The sequence below is a fragment of the Epinephelus moara genome, chromosome 20 (assembly GCF_006386435.1).
Source record: "Epinephelus moara isolate mb chromosome 20, YSFRI_EMoa_1.0, whole genome shotgun sequence".
In the NCBI taxonomy this organism is placed as follows: domain Eukaryota; kingdom Metazoa; phylum Chordata; class Actinopteri; order Perciformes; family Serranidae; genus Epinephelus; species Epinephelus moara.
In genome coordinates this window covers 29,388,785-29,412,327 of record NC_065525.1, presented here as the reverse complement: position 1 = coordinate 29,412,327, position 23,543 = coordinate 29,388,785, and the positions used below count along the sequence as shown (strand labels likewise).

The following is a 23,543-nucleotide window of genomic DNA, read 5'->3' as shown; positions in this document are numbered from 1 at the left end:
GCATTTATATAAGGGACTTATATGCATATTAAGGGCTTGGTCCTGCTCTCTGCGAGGCGTTACCACCTTCTATGAGTCAGCTCCACCTTCTCAGTCCAAATATGGTCACTTCTGGTTCAAATAATCCAAGATGGCATCTGACAAAATGCCAAACTAGAGGCTTCAAAATGGCAGACCACAAACCAATTGGTGACGTCACGTTGGCTACATCCATTATTTTTATACAGGCTATGGGTAAATATTATATCTGCCTAACATCAGCATTATCACTATGAGCATATTAGCATTCTGACATTAGCATTTAGCCTCAGTTTAGCCTCACAGAGCGCCTAGCATGGCTTCAGGCTCTTAGTCTCACTTAAAAAACATTTAAATCTCACTATCAGGGCGCCCACCTCACCTGGTAGAGCAGGCACCCCATGTACAAAGGCTTTGTTCTTGCTGCAGCAGCCGCAGGTTATTTCTCTCTCCCTTTCACAATAATAAACTGGCCTGTCGATTAAAAACAATAAAAACCTTAAGAATTATCTTTTAAGAAATGCACTATCACCATTTTCATTGGGATCTTTCAATCAGTAACATCGCGCTCCAGATTTTTCTTCGGCTCGGATGAAGTCTCCTCCTTTCAGGAAACAGCAGTATATAGCCTAACTGGTGAGTGTAGTTTGATTGACAGCTTGCATTAAAATCGCCTATAGACCCCTGATCTTAGCCTACACCTCATCTTACGTCATTCTCTACACCATGTTCACTCAGGACCCGAACCACCTCCACCGCTCCACCCCCCCAACAGCTGTCAGCAGCCTGAGCAGCTGACTGTTCCCAGTGGGATTTGACCCACAGTGATTTCTCGTTGTGGTCTAGGACACCCAGTCTGGAAGCTTCGCTCAGCATGCACGCAGTTGTCTGAGGAATGTCTCTGCCGCTGCCAAACAAACAACTGAGCTCACCACGCCATGTCTTTTAGTATGACACGCAGTCATATACACACACTGAACTCAGTGCAGCCCCATACCCAAGGTCTTACGCAGTGCTCGTGTCCCTGAACATTAAGCTCATCATTTCTAAGGTATGATGTGATGCTCCATTTAGTGCCTGTGAGGAACTGACCGTGTCAGCGGTCGCATATAAACATTTACGCTTCTACGTGTGCGGTTAGATTGTGATGAAGAGGAGATGTCTCAGGTGGAAAGTTAAGCTGTTCAGGTGGAGGACAGGGGCTTTCTTCTCTGGTGGTGCGTAAAGAATAGAGAAAATGTGAAGACTCACAGGGGTGGAAAGTGCATGGTTTATTTTATTTTACTGTAATAATAATTAAGTTAGAGACCTCCCAAACCGGAATCCATAATCATGAGATCTTACTTCATAAATTAAGTTAAATCATAGAGAGGGAAGGCCCACAAGGTTTTAAATGTTAGTGTTTAATTGCTTGTTTAATTTACTTGAGATTAAAGGAAAGCCCCGCTATGTATCTGGATCTGATTCTCGTGTTGTTTATTGGTTTAGATAACATTTCACCTCCATTGTAGAAATTTGGGAAACCTGGACTCAAAAACGCAAGCGCAAGAACGATGGTGAGCTGTAATGAAATGAGGCCCATTTCACAGAAACTGTTCACTGCGTCACATTTCACAAATGACTGTTGAATGCAAATGGCAGATACATTTTGCATGCTCACGCCTGGGCTGCAAGTATACCGTTTCTTCTGAATGGTGAGTTGTGTCATCATTAAAGGGAGAGGAAATTATCTCATGTTGCAAATGGGTGAAACTGGCCCCTCGCTGCATAGCATGACGTATCCACTCTTTGGTCGAACAGTCAGTGCCATGCCTAACATATTCATGAGTGCGCACCACTTTGCTGTGGATCACTTTCAGTTTAGCTTGTGTTTATGATCGGGACATACTGGGCAGATCTCACTGCATTGCCACTACATGATTGAAAGGAGATGGCGTATTGCGCTACATCTGCCATACAAGGATGGATTATTATTATTGGATGGGCACAGGCCCAGGAGCCCAAAGTGCCAGGGGCCCCACTGACCTTCACTTGTAAAATGTCACTCAGGGTGTTTTCACATATAGTCCCTTTAAACAAACTGAACTCAGTCCTCTTAAAGTGCACCTAAAAGTGGACTGACAGAAAAGGGACTCAGTTCTTTTTGTGTTCACATTGTCAGGTCATTTGAAAGAGGACTCAGTTCTCTTTCTGGTCAGCTTCAGCTCTAATGGGGCCTCAGTCCTCTTTCTGTTCACACTATAGCCTACATATATATATTGACAGTTTTGTTTTTACTTTAACGTGGCACAGCAGTGTGATTATGAAGCCCCTCGCTTACAGATTAACTTAAAATTGGAGGAAAACCTCAGTGTTTCTGTGGACCAAACTACTCCTCGTCCTGTATCCCTGCAAGTGTTACAGGCCGACGTGGTTTCTTCAAGCGGCCCAGTGCAACAGCATGTGCTCTAGAGGGCTGAATACAATGGCAAAGAGCAAAGCAAACCTGGAGCGCTTTGTGTTCACAAGGAACAGGTTATGTGAACCGCACAGTGAAACTGAAACTAACTCAGACCACCTGCCGAGGTGGTCTGGGTACAGTTCTTGGAGTGTTCACATATGCACAAAAAATGCTGAGTCACCACTCTGAGTCCATTTAGAGGGCTGAAAAGGACCAAGTGTGAAAACACCCTCAAATTAACACATACTGACCAGGAAGTGACAGAAAATGACTGCAAAGGAGCCACAAAGAGACACAAAATAAGTACAAAAATGAGCCAAACAAAGCCAAAGAGACACAAAATGACCACGATGAGATATAGAACCACAAAAATGAATAAAGACTACAAGGATTAATAAAGATACAATTCAAAAAAAGGCAAAACCACCGCAAAGTCTGTGTCTTACGCCTATGTGGGAGACGTGATTAGGGCTTTTGCATATCTGCGCCCAGGTGCCCATTGTCTCATAATCCACCCATGCTGCTATGCTGTTAACTACAAAAGCTACGGGGATTTTCAGGAAGTGGAAGAACAATTTGAGACTATTTCTGTCAAAGTTTTTGGGAGAACTGTAGCTTCTTAAGCTCTTTGCCTCAATAGTTGTAATGTTTGCCAGTTTGTATCTCACAGATCTCTACAGCAGAGATGGTTATGATTTAATGTTCCCATGACTAAAAGTCATAAAGGACAAAAACATGAGAATGAGACCAGGTTGACAAGTGGCAGAATTTTTTTAAAATTTGCCCAGAAAGGCAGGATTCAGGGGTTTTGAAAGATGTTAGCATTTGTTTTTTATAGCTCTTGATTTCAGGTCAGATGTGCTGTTAGTAAATAATAAATAAAAGATTGTGATCGAGGGAGATTAATGATTCAAGACACTAAATAATGAATAAATAGTACAAAAATACAGTCTTAGCACCGGCATTCGTTTCCAAGGCTGGGGGTCTCACCTTGCAGCTCGTGGAAGCTCTCCTGGTGTTTGTTGGAGGTCTCTCTGGCGTCGTCCAGCTCCAGCAGCAGCTGCAGCACCTGGGCCCTCAGCTCCTCCAGCTCCTGCTCCTCCGTCAGGGGCTCCTGCTCCTTCTTCCTCTTCTCCTCCCCTTCGCCTTCCTCCTCCTTCAGCTTCTTCTCCTCCTCCCCTTCCTCCTCCTGAGCTCTCTCCTGGTCCATCTCCTCCTTCTCGTTGTTCTCCTCCAGAACGCCTCTCTCCTTCGCCGTTATCTCGTTGTCCATGGTGGGGCTGCACTCTGCTTTCAGATCGCACGGGTCATCTGATGAAAAGATGAGAGCGATATTAGAGAGGGATGCCTGATAGGGGAAAGAGAGAGGGAGAGACAGGAAGAGAGATTTACAGGTGACAAACCTATCTGTCATCAACCTAAATTCAGTCATGCTTTAGACACAGGTGGTGTAGTCTTTTGAATCAACAGCACCATCTTGTGATAAAAGATAAAAGCATTGAGTCCTTTGTACGCCAACCTGTATTCCACTCACGTATCTTAATGTAACACACTCATTTAAATACACAAAATCACAGACAACCCTCTTATGACATTAGAGCCGAGATTTTGACTGAGAGGAAGCGGGAAATTCATTCACATCAGGAAGAACGCATCAGATTATATGTCAAAATATGCCAAACTGTCTTGTCAGAGTTTTAATACTGTGTAGTTAAGGGAGACATTATTAACGATATCATGTGTTGATGACAACTGATTACAATGTTAGGACACATTGTACATTCCTCTATCTGCACATTAGATTTGAATTTGTGACCAGTAGGTGGAGTGAGTTAGCTGACACACTGCGGAGAGAGAAGGAGGGAGGAGGGCCTGAATGCTGAAGCAATCACTATGACTCACCACTCAGCAATGCACCTCCAAGTCCATAATAACATGAGCTACCACTCATAGTACGAGAGATGTGACAAACACACGTCCCTCTCTTGTATTACACGGTGTCACATTACATGGTTGTCTGCCTTTTTTTTGTCTTTGTTTTGTTTTTGTGTTGGTTTCCTTTGTTCCTGTAGACCGCCTGTTGTTAATGTCGGCCTGTAAAGCCCAATGAGACATTGTATACGATGTACTAGTAAACTTGATTTGACATTAGAACAGCTGTTGCTTGCCAGAGCCGCAGAGACAGATGCAGAGCAGGTCAGGAAACTAGAAGGGAGGGCATCATTTATAGCACAACAACATGACGGCAGATTCCCATTTGACTCGGAGGAAAAGTCGTTTCCCATTAGTGAGATGAGATTTGCTGCGAGGCAGGAGAGGACGGAGCTAAATGGAGATTATATTTGCAGTGTTAGTTTGTTCTCAGGTGCAGTTAATAAGGTCAAAGGATCACTTGTGCCTCAGTTACTGTCTCATCCCTGGAAATTCTGCTTACATCACACACACACTGGCCTGCTGTCATTTCTCTCTTATTTCCCGAATAACGTGCCCTCCAGGGTCAAGCCCAATCTCGGCACTAAATTGATGTGTAGCGTCACACATGTTCGAGTGGTATCTGAGTGCCTCAAAATTGCTGTTTGTACTCAGACAGCGGTGTGAGGATGGGTGAGGGGAGCGGTGTTTGCCGAGATACGAGAATAGAGAGATGTGACGAAAGAAAAGGTGCAGCAGGGGACACAGTGAGGCATTAACTAAAGATCCACCTAATTAAGAGTGATGCTCACTGGTGTAATCTTGGCTCAGGGGATGCTTCCATCTCTTGTGGTAATTATTTCTCTGCCTTGTTGTTCCCTCAATAGATGTAAGTATTTCCACCACAACCGAGCACTTGCGACAAATTCGTTTTTATCATATCTATATGGCATTAGCGGCGGGCTGCATCCTTCCTGTCTCATAATAATGTTCATTTAAACAACGCAGCCCCTGAGAGGCGCCTGAGAGGTTTCATGAGCACTGGGCTATTTTGTCATTAAACTTTGATGCTGGCGTAATGAGTTAGTCATAAAGAAGAGAGCTGGAGTCGTGTGGCAGCGAGAGAGCTGGCGCTGCTTGTATAGCCAGCGGCAGCAAAAGGCCATCAAGATACAAAAGGCTCCCCACTGAATATCACTCACATCCACACCCTTCAGGATGTCGAGCTCAGGGTTTGATAACTCGGAAAGCTCTGGCTCCAGTGACTTGGGCAGTGTTTTAGGTTTTGTGGATGTGACGTTCGGCATTCAATTACAGCAGATCAGGGATAAACTATGAAACTATGATACAGCTTACAGTGAAAACTCGGTCAGAATGAAGTATTGTAGGGGAGACCAGGGATGGTTGTAACACTTTCAGTTTCAACCAGGAGCGAGCTATGAATCATCTTAATCATGCGTAGCTACCATAAGGTCACCCATTACAGGGCTCAACAATAGGTATTGCCCGATTGCCCGGGGCAAGTAAAACTCAAGGTCGGGCATGTAAACTAACAACTCACTTGCCCGATTGGGCAAGTTGCTAAAAATAGTAAAAGTTAATAACTAATTGATAAAATAAATGTATTTTAAAACGAGCTCCTTCGGCTCTGATGCAGCGGTCTCTCTGCCTGAAGTCACAAGCACACACAGCCCCCATTGATATTATTTTGCACGACGGACGCTTCATATAATAACATAACAATAAACTATTTATGGTGTTATGTCATCGTGTCATTTCTGTCTCTACATGGTCACGCGTTAACAATTCTCCTCGGCTCTCTGTATCGTGCACGGCGGAGTTCCGCCACACACACACAGGTGAGCACACTAGAGTGGCTCGGGCCGCATTTTCCTGACCAAACCTGACCCCGAGCCCGGTACAGTTTGTCAGCTGACAAAGTTATTGTTATGGACAGTGTGTAGCCTAAATAACCATCGACAGACTGCACATTACGCACAGACAAACAGCTGCTCGCACAGCAGCGCAGCACGGCACTCATGCTGAGCTTGTGTTGCGTTCAGGCGTTGTCACGTAAATAACAACTTCCAACACTTAAATAGGTCATAGCACAAAACAGCAGCATGTCAAGTGACTTTTTACTTTTATTATATTCAATAAAATTGTATGTTCCTAAATCTTGAGACACCTCATATGTAAGCTAGACAGACATTTCACCTGCTCATTACTGTGCACACATGTACTGTATGTACTTAGTCCTAAAGAGCCCTTCTGGTGCCAGTAGATACATAGAAACATCCCAGCAGGCTGTGCTTTGCAAGCATACAAAAAAGTTTCACGCATGTGAAAATTATTTTTCATGCGTGTGCTTCACCTCCGCTGCTACAACTCCATCCTAGGGGAAACACTGCTGTGTGCGTTTTGTGCAACAGGTGGATGTGGTAGTCTACTGGTAGAGTAGAGAGAGAGCTAAGTAGCGTTGAAGTAGAGTAGAGCAGGGCAGAGAGATGGAAGCAAAATATATTAAACCCGGTGTTAATACAGCAGAACTGGAGAGAGGGGTGAAAAATAAATAGAGGTGGGCATGGCTCAAGTAGGGCGCAAAATTATAGACGGAGAACGATTGACAAATTTTTCACTTTAAGCCCTGACACTGTCATTTTTGTGTAGGAATTAAGCTACAATACATGACATATGTTGTTTTAATTAATAAATACAGTGTGAATAAAGATTACATAACATAAAAATTAGCTGTAGAGACCAAAACCGTTTTTGTACCAGGCTGTAAACACGTTTGCTTCTGCTGTAAATTTGGGAATTTTAACCAGGGGGCCTAAGGGGATTGACTCATTTCTGGAGCCAGCCTCAAGTGGCCGTTCAAGGAACTGCAGTTTTTGGCACTTCCATGTTGGCTTCATTTTTCAGCCATGGAAGTGAGACATGTATAGAGTGCTCCAAGGATGATGTTTTCTGTAGATCAACGCGAAAGTTAGCATCGCACTGGTTTCCTTGTCAAAAAGCCCACAGGATTTTTCAGTTGGATTTTGGATTATTGCCAAAAATAAGTTCTGTGGTAAACAAACATTTATGGTACTTACACAATTTCTTCAGCAAGAAATGCAATCTCCAGAAGTAAAAAGCTAATGTTAGATGTTACATCTCACCCTAGGCTATGTTACAACTTATCAAGACTATGGGGTAATATTCCACTCCTTTGAGACCAAACCACATATTTTCTCTTTGTATGACAGAGACAGCAGCTACACCATTTAATACCAGACACATGTAACTAGTTTGTATCACAGTTTGAACACACTGGCTTAAAATAGCTACAAGAAACAGACAGATATGTCACAACTGTGAGAACCACCCCCCTACACACTATTTACACACTTTCTATGCTGCTGCTTGAGAAATTGTTTCGGACATCTGTTAATATGATGGGCAAAAAAAAGCCCTCTCAACTTTCTTCAGCTTCCTTTGATGGCATCTTTGCAAAGGCATTAGCCTCTACCTTGTTATGGTTCCTCTCAACATATTAGCCTGTGTCCGTCAGCTCTATAAAACCTCCTCACGGAGCCATCCCATATCTGTCCAGTGTTTCCACAAGTCTGCCTTCTTAGCTATTCCCAGCAGCTTGTTAATCATCTCAGTCCTTAAGGAAGCTTTATCATCTCACCTTGTGAGTGAATGTCAAACACATTGTGCAGCAGAATCAGCTGCAGTGACACCTGTGATCACTCCACCGCATACTTGGCACGGTGCTGGTCTTTAGTCACGCAGGGATTGCATTAGACATGGATGCTGCGCGCATACGAGAGCGGGGACGGGCAGGAGAGTCATCTCAGGAGCAGCGTTACAGCTCCAGGGAGAGGACGGCTTTATCTAGCCAAAGCACATTCCTTTGTAATCACACTGCAGCACAGCACATTGAGTATGTCACTGCAAACATTGTGCCACTTTGGAGCGGAGACAACAAGCAAGGCTGAGTGTTTTTTTTGTCAGCATCTCGGAGATTAAATTTAAACATTAATGTGGCGACACAAGGCCTTTGTTTTGCCTCTGATTTGGTGTTCAGTGATGGAGTGAGTAGTGTAATGAAATTTGCACTTTGCAAAATTGAGAGGCAGAGTGAGGATTTTAGCAAACAGAGGCATGCTGGCAGAGGCGTGGATGTAGGACAGAGCTGCTTTTACCTGGCACCACAGGCAAGCCTCTCTCCATACAGCACTCTGCAGTCAGACTTATAGTCCTGTATATTAAATAGGCTGCAAACTGAAATTCAAACCCACAGTGTAACATGATTTAATTCAATGTTATTATTGTGTCTTGCATACATTATATGCTCAGCCCAAACAGGCTTACAAGACCGGATAAAAAAAACAGAGAGACCAGAAACCAGAGCAGCGACATAAATTACAAATAATATGAAACAAATAAACCCTCCTGACGTTTTTTTCCAAGCTTTACAGACAAAGGCAGCCAACTTATAAACATGAAGATTAAACAACCATTCCTTTCTGTCATCGTTTGTGCACCAAAGCAAGTCTGGCTTTTGAACAGACATTTCATTAAATATAGATATTCCTAACTCATCAAAATAAAGACAATACAGAAGAAACTGTGATTCACTGTCACACAACCTGTTTTCCTTTTGGATGTTTTTAAATCTGAAAAGGGCCAGACGAAAGATTTCTGTTCTCAGCTGAGCATCTAAAGACCTCTGACTTCTTCATAAGTTTGCTATAACATCAAGTTCAGTGCCATAATTGTGCTTGATATTAATATGTGATCCTAGTTTCAGTATTGACAAGATATTGTTTAACCATTTATCTTCAAATCTAACAAGTAAGATTCTTCTACTTGTATTCATGCTGCTTGATAAATTATTCCTATACATGTATTGTACTTCCAACGTGTACTCACCACAACTCATCAAATATCACTGCTTTATTAGCAGATCTAAACATCGAAATATGACGCATGTGGTAGCCTCCTGCCTTAGCTTTGGACATTCTGGGATGGCATGTCAATTTATACTTGTTATGTGCATTGTGTCTTTTTTAAAATACACTTCGGTTTTCACAGGAAATGTACAGTTTCTGCTCCGTACATGCACACAGTCTTTTTCAAATACACTTAACGTCAAACACCTTGTTTTTACCAAGCGGCGAACACGTGTGCCAAAAACTGCATTTCCTCTAATTGCCACTTGAGGCTGGCTCCAGAAGTCAGTCAAAGCCCATAGACCCCCATGTTAAAGTGCCCAACTTAACAGCAGAAATAAACATGTTTACAGCCTCGTCCAAAAGACGATTTTGGTCTCTATAGAAAATATTTCTGTTAATGTCAACTGTACAGGGGTTGAATGTTTATATAACTCACCTGTTTGCATTTTATTAAGGCTTAAAGATACACACAATTAAGGGCAGGCTGCTTTGAGTGACAGACAGTCTACGGATAGTGCCCTCGGCAAAAAACCAAGATGGTGACAGCCGAAGTGCCAAACTCGAGGCTTTAAAACGGGAGTCTACAAACTAATGGGTGACATCGTGGTAACTCTGTCCAATATTTTTACAGTCTATGGATTTTACATTTATTTCCTTAAGTTAAGGCAACATACAAGCACATGGTTAGGTTTAGAAAGAAACTGCATGGCTTGGCTTAAAATCCATACAGTTGTTACTACAATCATGAAACGTCACTATCATAGCATGCTACACATACTAGCACACTACATTGTTATTAAAATAACTCCACTGACTTTTGGAAATGACAGCGGGTTGTTTGACGTGACAGCTTCCTAAAAAACAACATGAAGCTCTGTGGAGAACTATGCAATTTACTCCGAAGAAAAACCCTATTAAGCCTGTTTTCTGACATATTAATCAAACAATTTCACAGTTGTATCATTTAGCATTTTTACCTTATTGATCCAGGAGTCTAAACAATACCACTCTGAACAGCCAAAGTAGGAGCAAACTTATGAAGATCTAAAAACAGTGTGCAGCTCTGCTCTGTATAGTCTGCTAATGTGATATAGCAATAAACTGAAGAGGATATGTCTGCAGAAGGAGTTAAGACGTTTTCACAACCCTACTATTCATTTTCCATGCTGCTTTATGTAATTAGGTGCTGTGTGATTTAAAATGTGGCACAAATCAAGAGAACTCTGTGAGTCTACTCCACTCTCTCCCTCTGACTGCCGGTTAAATATCTAATTTCACTGTATTGAGAGGAACATCTGGAGTCAAATCAGCTGTGAAAAGAAGCGATGGCTGAGTGTAACAGGAGCTGGAGGCTGTCTACAGGTGTAGTGTGATGGCTGTCTTGTGCTGAACCGAGCTTGAAAATTGGATTGGGGAGACATGTGGTGCTGGTGGTGAGGCTGGCAGTGTTAGTGGTCCGTGTGTTTAAATGTTATGATTCTGTGTATAAACTGTTTAAATGTATGCCTAAGTATGCACTTGTACCTGTGTGTATATGTACACTATGGTGACATGTGCTGTATGATCTTTTAGGCCCACTTCTGACAAGCCCTTATACACATATATTATCACTAAAGCCTGCCGTATTTAAGCTGCATGTGCATGGTATGTGTATGTATGCCACGGATCTCTGCAGCTGTGTAGGAGGCCATGCATAATGCACACCACCCCCTCCTACCCCAGCTTTGAAGCCAGCCCAGTACTGATGTTGTAGCTTTCCCCCTGCACTGGCACACTTCCTCAGCAACACATAATTCGGAGCAGGGAGGGGGAGCCGAAAAACACAGAGAGAGCAAAACAGGGAAGGAGGAGAAGACTAAGAGAGATGCGAGCAAAAGGAGTTATGATACGGCCCCAAGGTCCTCCAGCCGCTCAGTTCCACATGAAACTAACATGAGTCAGGTGAAGCCATACATCTCCATGGTGACCTCTGCACACCAACAACCCAGCGCTTCACCATATGGGGAAATCGCCATGGTAATAAAGCTGTTTTGTCCACACTTTTGCTCAGCATGGAAACCTTTCTGTCCGCTATTTGCTTTCCCCCACGGAGAGGGGATCTTATAAGGTGTCCCTCCATGAGGCCCGCAGAGTGAAGTCAGCATCATACGAGATTAGCTGACTTCAAACTGCGTGCAACTCAACAGCTGGAGATGGGGAGCGAGCTACAGGGGCGGAGGTCTCATGAGGTTAATGTGAGTTTATCTCTCTCTCTCTCTCTTTCTCTACTTTGAGCCTGAAAACTCCAGGGAGAGCAGGGAACAACAGCAGCGGGAGACGACAAGAAAAGAAACAGGAACCACAAGCACCAAAGAGTTGGACTGACTTAATGAGCCACTCTGTTATTTAAATGGAAAATCCATGTTTGCACTTTCAAAGGGAAATAAGAGAAAGTGGGTCAACGGAAGAGAGATGCATTGTAGAATGAGATGTAATTTGGCCTCATTAGATGAGCGTGCACAAAAACTGTGTCAGTGTGTACATACTGGAGGTGATTGATTCAGGGAAGATGCTTCTTTTAATGGGAATATGTGTGTGGTGGTGCAGTGCGTGTGCATGTGCTTGCTGTGTAGCTATTCCATTAAAGGATATGAATAGTAAAAGAGAACAAAGCAGGAAAACAATTGATGCGGTAACAATCCATTTGATCACATATCAGCGCCTCCCACCTGAGAGCTTATCTCTGGAAGGTTTTACATCACTCAAGAGGAAAGGGGGGGGGGTTACACAGCTCATATTGAAGCTGCCAAATCCAAAAAGGATAAAGACCCAGGGGGAGAGAGGGCGCGCTAATGATAGGTTGACAGCGCCAAGCATTTTTGCGAGGGAGAAGAAAAGTTCTTTAAAATCCATAGAATGAGCTGCGGGAAGGAGCCGTGTGAGTTCATGAACCCGCTCTATTCACCCGAAAGTTTCAGGAATTTTTCCATTATGCAACTGAGAGAGAATAAAAATACATGTGGCACACTCAATTTTGTCAGTGACCCACGGAGTGCATTGAAAGCCTGCTTTAAAAAGTCTGATGGGGGAAAATGGGGATAGGGTGGCGCAGGGAGAAGGAGCCGGGACGCCTGAGGGTGGAAAAACATGCGAGATTTGTTTTCATTTGACTGGCCATATTAAACACTGATGTGAGAATCTCACATTGTTGTTTTTCTCAGAGGCCCCTGCAGATCCCACATCGACAAAGTTTGTCTACGGCAGCAACTTTGCTGTTTATTAGTTCCAGAGAGCTCAGAGAAATCCTGTTTGTGCACCCTTTGGGAGTATCACCGCTGATGTGAGGGTACAACACTGAGGAAGGAGAAGCAGGAGAGGACGGGAAAGAAATGCTGTGTGGGCCGAGGCGCTGGCAGGTGCAAAGGTTCGTGTGTGTATATGCATGCGCGTGCACACGTGTCTGTGTGTGTGTGTGTGTGTGTGTGTGTGTGTTGGAGGGCGTGTGGGCGCTGAAGAGAGCAGAGGATTGCATTTGAAAGAGGGGGAAGAGATATTGAGTGGGAAAGCAGAAAGATATGGCCGACGACTCGTGCAAGTGGGAGGAACAATATGGTGGCCGACGGTTGGAAGATACACAGACGGCTTGCAAATGTCAAATCAGCCTCTGATGGGTGTTTTATCGATCAGTGTGAGCGTGTGTTTGTGTGAGAGCATCTGTAGTCCCTGTTGGTAGATGTGGCAAATGATTTTAGAAGCATTTCTTTCAGCGCAGTGTGAAATTAATTCCAGGTGGGACTGAAAAAGCCTTGAAAATAACAGTCTCCTTTTTGTAAGAACCCAGACTGATGTCTATCTGCTGTGCGACTGGCGTCAGCCTGGACAGATAAATGCACTTTAATCCATTTAGATCCCTAAATGTGTGCAAGTCAAAAAGACACAAGCTAATACGAGCCATCCCTCAATCCACTCTTCGTTTGCTGTGTGTCTATCCTTATTATGATCAGGATTCACGCTACATTAAACCAGACACTTGTCATCAGGGTATGGTGAGTTTCCGTCTTTAAAAGCATGCCTCCGGCTGTGATGAAAGGAGAGAGGTCTCCAGAGTTAAGACAACAGGAACAAGCTTGTCAGGAACCAAGAATTTCTCCTGAGACAGCATCCAGTGTTGTGATGGTCAACACATCAGCATAATAAATGTAGTAAAGGAAATAAATCACTTCTTTAAGTTTCAACAAAGCTGTGGTTAACTTGTGTTCAGGTTTAGATACAGAAACTACTTGGTTCTAGTAAGTAAAGTTGGCTGTAAATACCCGCTTTTGGTGGCATGGAAACACAATGATTTCTCTGTAAAAAAAAAACAAAAAAAAAAAAAACACCCCAATTCTTGGCGCTATCCCGGCTGAAAAAAAAGTGACAGGTTGCTAAAAAATACTCACTTTTGGGGGCTTAAAGGGTGCTGCAAACACTATGATGACTCACTAAAAAACAGCCTGTTTTGTTATTTGTTGGTCTCAAACAGTTATCTGTGGTCCGTAATAAAGGAAATTACTGACATCTTTAAGTTTCAATATTGCTGTGGTTAACTAAGGTTTAGACACACTGGAAACGCAGCAATTTCTTGGTAAAAAACAACAGCTTTTCTTGGCACTAGCCTTGCTGGAAAAACAGCAACAGGTAGCTAAAAAACACTTCCTTTTGGAGGCTAAAGAGGTGCTGGAAATGCTACCATGACTGCTTAAATTACAGTCCATTTTGTTGTTTGTTGGTCTCAAACAGTGGTCTGTGGTGGTTTGTAATAAAGGCAATTACTCACTTCTTTAAGTTTCAACAAAGCTATGTTAACTTTTGGTTAGGTTTAGACACAAAATACACTGGGTTACGGTTAGGAAAAGATAATGTTTCAGCCTAACACACCCAGTTTTGGTGGCACGATCCCTGCTGGAAACACTGATGTCTTGGTGTAAAAAATAAATAAATAAATAAATAAAAAGCTTCTCATGACACTATCCCCGCTGGAAAAACAGCGATAGGGTTGCTAAAAAAACACCAACATTTGGGGTTTAAAAAGCCACTGGAAACACTACGATAACTCGCTAAAAACAACCCAATTTGTTGTTTGTTGGTCTCGAACGGTAGTCTGCAGTGGTTTGTAATAAAGGAAATTACTCACAAGTTTCAACAAATCTGTGGTTAACTTGTGGTCAGGTTTAGACACAAAAACCACTTGGCTATAGTTATGAAAAGATCATGTCTTGGCTGTTAATATCCGAATTTGGTGGCACTATCCCCATTGGAAATGCAGCAATTTCTTGGTTAAATAACAACTGCTTTTCTTGGCACTAACTCTGCTGGAAAAAACAGTGAAAAGCACTCACTTTTGGGGGCTAAAGAGATGCTGGAAACACTACCATCACACACTTAAAAACAGCCCATTTTGTTGTTTGTTGGCCACAAACAGTAGTCTGCGGTGGTCTCTAATAAGGGAAATTACTCACTTTTTTGTGGTAAACTTTTGGTTAGGTTTAGACACAAAATACATTTGGTAACGGTTAGGAAAAGATCATGTTTGTGGCTAAAATACTGGTTTTGGTGGCACAGTCCCTGCTGGAAACACAGCAGTCTGTGTTAACAGCGGGGACTGTGCCAGCAGGGACAATCCCTTTTCATTGCACTATCTGCACTGGAAAAACAGCGATGGGTCCCTAAAAGACACCAAGATTTGGGGGCTGAAAAGCCATTGGAAACACAGCAATAACTCACTAAAAATAGACAGTTTTGTTGTTTGTTGGTCTCAAACAGTGGTCTACAGAGATCTGCAGCTTGGCAGCATGTCTGTCAATAAAACCAGGTCAATTTGCTACATTGCTACTACATGTTATGATACATAAGACGTATTTGCGCTTTCTAGAAATGTCAAATGCGAAAATTTTCTTCTGGCGCCTGGGTTGGTTTCTTCACAATCTGAAAAATCCTTTTCATTACTATTCAAAACTGAACAAAAACAAAGTGATTAAATAAGTCTATGAAGAGCAGGGGGGTTTAAGAGATAATCCGCCAATTGCACGTCTAGTGAAAGTTCAATCTTAGGACAGTACTACACAGGAAAAGGAAGCCAGATTCTGGCAACGTGGCCGCCGGTCAAAGGGCAGCTGACCCGTGGGTCTCTCTGAGTCCCTCCGCACCAATAAACATCCTCCTAGCAGTGTCCCGCACAGAGCTGCTCTGTCCGCACACCCATTCAAAACATGGAGAAAACACACTTCTTCCTCGTTGGGATACCAGGAAACATTCCCCACATTCCTTCATCGCAATTACAGTCACACAGCAATGAATCTGTGAAGATGCATTGTGTCAAATGCCATACAACAACATTTAATGGTATGAAGTTACCAAACAAGCTTAACAGGCAGCTGTTCAACACAACCATTATAAGCAAAGCATTAATTTTAGAGCTGAAAACAATCCAAGCATAAAGTATAAAAAGAAGCTGAACTAAAATCAACACAGCGTGACTCCACATTGCATCAAGCCTCAATCAGCCTCAGAATAACATATGCACATCTAACACAGCCCTCACTAATGACTACATTATTTCCTGCCTCTGGTTGCCAGCCATCTATTATTACCTGGCAGCATGTCGCCTCCATCAAATGTCCACAGATGCCATGGCTGACAGCAATGCCCACTCGTCAGTCAGTCTGTCAGCTCGACCACAGCTCCTAATAAAGACAGCCTTCCACAATCATCTCCCCACCTCCTACCACCTGACCACCTCTCTCCAGCTCCTACGCCTCCTCAGTTCAGCACCCCATCTCTCACTTGAGGAGTAAACACTCCTTCTCAGCAGAGATAAACATCGACCCCTCTACCTTTTCTTGCTGATCATATCTGATCTGTAGTGCCGGGGCTAAAAATAGCTCACATCCAACTGCACTGAGTCGCAGCTAAACACACACACACACACTGACAAAACAGCTGCACAGACCTGTAGAGTCCAAAGCCTCCTCGATAAGTGGAGGTAAACGCAGTCCATCCATAGCCCCCTGAAGCTGCAGCAAAGAGGGAGAGACAGAGAAAGAGAGTGGGCGAAGAGGGTCAGAGGCTCCACACGCCCACCTCAGCTGCAGGGAGAGAGAGAGAGAAAAACACACGGAAAGTACTGAGCACAGCGTCAAGTACTTGCACACGCGCACACACACACGCACGCAGGCTTAAATGCACATTTACACACAAACACAAACAGGCTGTACCTCGGGAGAATTTGGGAGGATCCTGGGGAGCTGAAGGCTGAGCTCTGGAGCGTGGGAGAGATGCCGAGAGGGAAGAGGGGAGGAGCAGAGTGGAGGGAAAGATGCTGTTTTCCAGACGGCAAGCTCCGTCTCCCTGCGCAGACCTCACACACACACACGCGCACACACACGGTCTCTCTCTCTCGCACACACATACAAATGCACACTCTGTCTGTCTCTCCCTTGAGAGTGGTTTACACTCTGTTAACTATTTTTGCACTCGTCTTTCAACTTCTTCCCTCTTTTCAGAGCCTCTTTCCTCTTTTTCCCCCGACTTAGACTAACACAGAGACAATGCCTAATCATCATTACGCTTACATGGCAAGGGAACCTGAAGATGGGTACGCACAAAAACAACTTATCATACCAAGATACACACTAAAATGAGGTTTAGACTACGGTCTGTATATTAAAGGAACACTTTGTATGATTTTAGGGGGATTTAGTGGCGTCTAGCAGTGAGGACTGCAGATTGCAACCAGCTGAAACTTCTCCCCGTTACAATTTCTTTAGTGTTCATTGTTCAGGAGGTTTTTACTCACTTACTTACTCCTCTTCATCCCCTACGGGACGTAAGGCTTCAATGAGCTCTTTCCATTGCATTCGATCCTTGGCAGTATGTCATCTTTTCCAACTCCAGTGTCACAGGTCTGCGCCAGGTGGCTTTGGGTCTTGTCTTTTGCCTGGTGGCGTTCATCTTAAGTCGACTCTCATTATGCATCCCCGTTCCATTCTTAGCACGTGGCCTCGCCATCTCAAATGTCTGTGTGTGACGTTAAGGGTTGGAGATTTTGTTTGGCGATAAGATCTGGCATATTTGTCTAAGGCATCCATTATGAAACAGATTCTCATCACGTCTGTTTTGACCACTCGCCAACTCTCAGAACCGTACAGCAGGTTCGATATTGCTGTTATACAAGTGGTTTTTACCGGGAGCTGAATTATCCACAGAGGTCTCTCCCTCTCCGAAACAAACAGACCAGGTGATTTAAACCAGTGAAAACACTGAATATAGCAGTTTCACGTTAAAAGATCTTTGTTTCAGACGCCCTCGTCGCAGAGGGGCTGACGCGAAAACACAAATAGCCCCATCTGGAGCCAGTACATTATTCGTCTCGTTAAGCTACTGTAGAAACATGGAGATCTCTGAAAACAAGGATCCATTTCCTGTGTAGATAAAATGGCTCATTCAAAGGGAATGAAGACACCATTATTCTTATTTCAGGTGGTTATGCACTAAAGAAAACATCATATTCCATTTCTGCCAGTGCATCTCCCCGAATCCTACACACTGGACCTTTAAGATATTGAGAATTTCTTTTTGAAATAGTCTCTAATGTTTCCACAAATCAAATTTCATGTAAAAATCTTGAATTTTCCCTTTGATATCATAGTAGGCCTTATCAAGCATTAAATAATTCAAGAGCTCAATTCACCAGTGTGAAAGAGTTGGCATAATACTAGATCTCCAGTGAATGGTAATGCATTTAGCTGCCAAATGCTGAATCTATATATATATTTTATCATGCAGATTCCAACTGGCTCGTCTGGTTCCTAATAAACAAAGACAACAAACAGCAAACAGGTTTCCAAACAGAGCTTAGAGGATCAAAGCACCAAAACATATGCACACTTTGCTTCTTGCAGCCATTCATCTGTGCTTTCCTGCACACACATACACACACACTTCCTCAAACACTCGTGTATGTTCGGCCCTCAGCCCCTAAGCCAAATGAATTTACCTATAATGAGCTCCAGACAGGCTGTTGCAGTGGAGGCTGACAGCAAACACTAGAGATTACTGATCATTTCCCCTCCACTGTTCATTTCCTCCCCTCGCTGACTCTCTATCTCACTCTGTGTTTACTGCTAACGAACAGTGGCTCTTATGCTAAAAACAGCATCCGAAACACACTAACACACACACACACACACACACACTTACCCCTCCCTCCATTTTCATCACTACCCTTCACACACCATCTCTGTCTCTGTCTGTCTCTCACCTCTTTCTCTCCCTCTCTTCTGCTGCTATCACATCTGGCAACTTCAGTGCAGTACATAAGGAGCCAGAAATGTGAGGTGTGCCGTGAAACAGCCTGAAAATATGTCAGCGCACAGAGAGAGAGAGAGAGAGAGAGAGGAAAGGAGGGCCAGGCTTTACTGCTTGCTGGCCTAGTAGGAGGATATTCCTATCAGAGCACTGTCAAAGTGCAGGAAGTGCACACAGATGTGCACACAAACAACACAGCCACACACACACACACACACACACACACACTCAAGTGGAACCTGTCGACATCTGAAAGAGGAAATATGAAAAAAAAGAAACAGAAGTTAGTGTAGCACAAATAGAAGAGCCTCTAAATGTGGTTTTGTGTACCTATGATAAATCAGAAGTGGAAACAAGTCAGTGTTTTGCAAGTCACAAGTAAGTCTCAAGGTTTTGTACTCAAGTCCTAAGTCGAGACTGACAAGTCCCAAGTCAAGTCTCAAGTCCTAAACTTTGAGTTTCAAGTTATAATGTGCACTTCACCAAATATAACAGCATTTTAACATAGTTTACTAAACTGGGACAAATTCCCAAGAAATTTTGACAGGCGCCTGCTACTGCTGCAAGTACTGCATACTACAGGTACTGAGCACTATGTGTGTATAATGGGAATGGAAACTTTTACGCATTTCTTTGCAATTTTCGTAAAAACAGCCAGGTGAATCTCTGCGAAAAGTCATCGCGATCCATTCCCAATCATTCCATGCATTTTGATGTGTTTGTTGCCAATGTGTTAGCAACGCTGCAAGACAAGTTTCCCTGCAAAATTGATACAGGAGATTAATAATAATAATAATAATAATAATAATAAACACTAAAGATTATATATAGTTGCCTTGCTGTTGCACAGCTGGCACCAAATTAACAAAAATTATGAGTGCTTTTTAAAATGTATTCATTTGTTAAAACAAGTTTCTGTTACTTTACTGTTTAGCTGACATTAGCTTAGCATTAGCTTGCAAATTATGTTAATATCAGCCTTGATTTACTGTTCTTTGTGCAAGTTGGAAGTTGCTGCATCTCCATCTGTAATTTGCGACCTGCACGTATTGTATACTGTAATTTGTTTGTTCTTGACCAGTGCACAGTTTCTGTATGCAAATAAAATCATCTTTTTTTTCCCAACTGGCGCTCAGTACCGTAACGTTAGTTCCTCTTGGTTCTGTCCTGCAACTTGATTGGATGCTGTCAGACTGGAACTGTAAAAGTGTGGTTTTCCTGGGAATGAATAGCATCAGCGTTAGTTGAATCCAACTGGCAATCACTGGGGTTGAAAAATGAAGCCAACACAGACGTGCCAAAAAAATTGAACACAGTGTTAGTTCAGGCAGGACACAATGTCAAGCTCAGCTCACATCCCAGCTACATCAGCTGATCTCAAGCAGCCCAGTCAACTGATGGAGCAGCTGACTGATGAAAGGGAGTCAGCTGATAGATCACATCCTTTCTATGCAACTATTGGCGAATCTCATTCAAGGCGCCCTATTTAAACTGCTCTGGCCTGCCTACTGTTGCTGCTTCCTCTGCATGCCGCTTTGCAACCTGCCTCCACCCCAGCTCCTCCTTTACATGCTGTGTCTGATTTATCAACGTCATTTCTGTTTGTCATTGATGCTGCTCTGTTCTGTTCCCGGGGGTCTTTGCTGCTGCTCTCCCTGCCTTAGGCTTTCCATGTATGCACATGGAAGGGCAGGGAGGTGTGCTATCTCCACCTTAGGCTCTCTACGTAGGCCCAAGGAAAGACAGAAGGGCCACAGGGGAGTCATACCACCAAATACAATACTGCAAATGGAAATAAAGTTTTCCTTGATTAAAGTGCTTCTGACTGAACTGCACTTCTTTGAACGGCCACTTAAGGCTGGCTCCAAAAGCAGATCAATCACCAGATCATCATGTTAAAATGTCCAACAGCCTGGTACAAAAACAGTTTGGTCACTACAACTAATTTCCCCCTTTCCCCATTTTTTTTACAACTCACCCTTTAAAATTTTATTAAAGCTTAAAGTTACACATAATTTGGAGCGGGCTGCAGTGACAGGCTGTCTGTCGATAGTGTCCTCGGCTTCTCAGTCAGATCCACCCCTCACTCCTCCACAGTGCCAGCCTCTCACTCAAATGATCACTTCTGGCTCCAAAAAACCAAAATGGCAACGACTGAAGTGCAAAACTCGAGGCTTCAAAATGGCAGTCCGTAAACCAATGGGTGATGCCACAGTTCCTACGTCCATCATTTTTACAGTCTATAGCTGAATCAGGAAATGAAAGAAAATGAACTGATTCCTGGCACACTGTTTACATAACATACTTTTTCATTTTTGGGCTTGGGGGAGGGTATCAAGTATTTTCAAGTCAAGTCAAAAGGCTCAGGTGCAAGTGAGTCATTGGTATTAAATGTCCAAGGCGAGTTGAATCCATTGTCATTAAATCTGTGACTCCAGTCTGACTCAAATCCAAGTCATGTGACTCGAGTCTCCACCTCTGTGATGAACAGCAAGTGATTTCTCAGGGACAAACGAGCAACAAGGGCTAAAAGGTACCAGACTGAAAAGATTGATGCCCACTTTTAAGCACTTCCTTCGCTTCCTTGTGGCTCTGCACAGCTTTTCCTCAGGCAGCTATAATCCCCAGACAAGGAGGGCGAGCATGGAGGCATCTTTCAACTGGAAGACATCCCACAGTGTCCTTAACGCACACAATAACAGTCCTCCCCACACACACAGGAAGGGAGAGCTGTGGAGAGAGTTGGCTGACAAGGTGTTGATAATGAGCTGACATATCTGGCTTCAATCCACCCGTGTCACCCTACTGCGGCAGGAGGCTGGTGGCTGTAGAGCAGAACGGGCACAGAAGGAATGCAGATATCATCAAACCATGGTCAAACACTAAAATGATTCTCACTGTTTGTTTCAAACTGTTCGCTGAACCAGATGGGCAGGATGGATAGCCACTTGCCAAAGTACACTAAGATGATTGTTGGGCTGTTGGAAGATACATTTTGTGACAGTCAGTCAGTTTTTACAGCCATCTCCACCCATACTATTGCTTTCCTTTGGCTGCATGTGACATTTAACCACGGTCTGGTCGTTCTGCATTAGGAGCGTGTTAGAGATGAGCTGTTTGTGCTGTAACAGAGAGCTGTCCCCTTGGAGCATGAGGTCATACACAGGGAATCTCTCTGCTCATACTGTGGTCTTTGTTTTGTTCAGATTCAACAAGTCAACTACGAGGCACCCACAGCTACAGTATAGGCCGCAGGAATGTGAGCCTGTAATTGACATGTAACACAAATGGACACACACAGATGCACAAACACACACAAAGGGGCCAACAGTTTCTTAAAGTATTTGGAATGCTGTGGTTTTTACATTCAACATGCTGAATCCATGTAATCATGAGTGGAACGATGGTTTCAATTGGAGTGTTTAAAAGGGATTTGCACAAAAATGTCCATCATAAATATGATTATGTGTGGAATTCATGTGTCTGAGCCTTCCCCCAATGTGAGGTCAGTCTGATGGTCGGCCCACCAGTTTAGTCTGGATCAAAACATGTCAACTATAAGATTGATTGCCTTGAAATTTTGCACACACATCCATAGTTCCCAGAGGATGAATCCTATGACCTTGATGACCCCCCTACATTTTGTTAAAAGCCACCAACAGGTTTACATTTTTGGTTTTTTTAGTGAAATGCCTCTTATACTACTGGATGGAGGGCCATGAAATAGGGCTGCACAATTAATCAAAATATTGTGGAAATTGCAATACAGCCAAGTGCAATATCCAAATCACAGGGGCTACAATGTTTGATAAGGATAAATTGTGTCATAACATGCCTTTATAAATGAAGCATTGTGGTGCTACAGAGATGCCCCAGCGTACAAACCATATTCCGAACATATGGGAACATGCATGTTTGGTACAAAGCCCAGCAAAAATCACATCGTAATCTTTTTTAGTTTTAGTTATGCAAGTATTACAACTTCCACAAAATGAAAATCACAGCTCATATCGCAATATCTGTCAACATAATGGTGGCACGATGATGCAGTGGTTAGCATTGTTGCCTCACAGCAAGAAGGTTCCTGGGGTTCAAATCCTTCTGTGCCCTTCTGAACCCTTCTGTGCAGAGTTTGCATGTTCTCCCCATGTCAGCATGGGTTTTCTCCTGGTACTCCGGCTTCCTCCCACAGTCCAAAGACATGCAGGTTTGGTTAACTGGTGACTCTAAATTGTCCGTAGGTGTGAATGTGTTTTACACTGCCAGATTTTCTGCGAATGTTGGGCCGTTTTGCCAGCAAGCTACGAGCGTTTAGACACACAGAGCCGGATTGGCGAGTTGATCCAAGGTGCCCAATTTTCCGCCTCGTAGGGTAGTCATATTGACAGAACCTTTTTGGTTTAAACAGAACGAGGTGGCCTTCTGCCACGGGAGCGGCTGTTGATGACTTGTGGGAGGAACTGTTGAGGAGGCCACACGTCCAACCCACTGGTGGTGGATAAACAGGAAACAGCTGATAGCAGAAATTAGCAAGCAGCTAGTAGCAAGAGGGAAACGCAAACCTGACAGACACTGTGAAGATGAGCAACTGGGGAGACAAGGAATTGCGCACCCTCGTTGTCCTCGCAAACGAAGAGGCCATTAATCGTCAAGTGACGGTGAAGGACGGGCCAACTTATGAGAGAATCGCTGAAGGACTGACCAGCCACAGCTTCCCTCCCAGTGTTTCCCATTAATTAACGAAACTATGGCGGCCCGCCATAGTTTAATTTGACCCGCCATAGTTTCTAAATAAAAGATTTAGGCTGCCGAAAGTATTGACTTCTCATGATATAAATAATATCTCGAACGCCGTAGCATTTTGTGCCGATGTGCTCAGGCTGTCAGATCCAGCGCTCGAC

The 23,543-nt window shown here is 43.5% G+C and overlaps 1 protein-coding gene across 1 annotated transcript; it reads right to left on the bottom strand.

The window, feature by feature from the left end:
- Window positions 1-3,410: 3,410 nt before the first annotated feature.
- Window positions 3,411-17,121, bottom strand: LOC126408119 (coiled-coil domain-containing protein 136-like). Its single transcript, XM_050073496.1, has 3 exons — window positions 16,551-17,121; window positions 16,286-16,421; window positions 3,411-3,769 (listed from the first exon to the last, which is right to left on the bottom strand). Exons 2-3 carry the CDS (start codon window positions 16,335-16,337, stop codon window positions 3,411-3,413), a joined length of 411 nt encoding a protein of 136 aa, XP_049929453.1. The 5' UTR covers window positions 16,338-16,421; window positions 16,551-17,121.
- Between the last annotated feature and the right edge of the window lie 6,422 nt (window positions 17,122-23,543).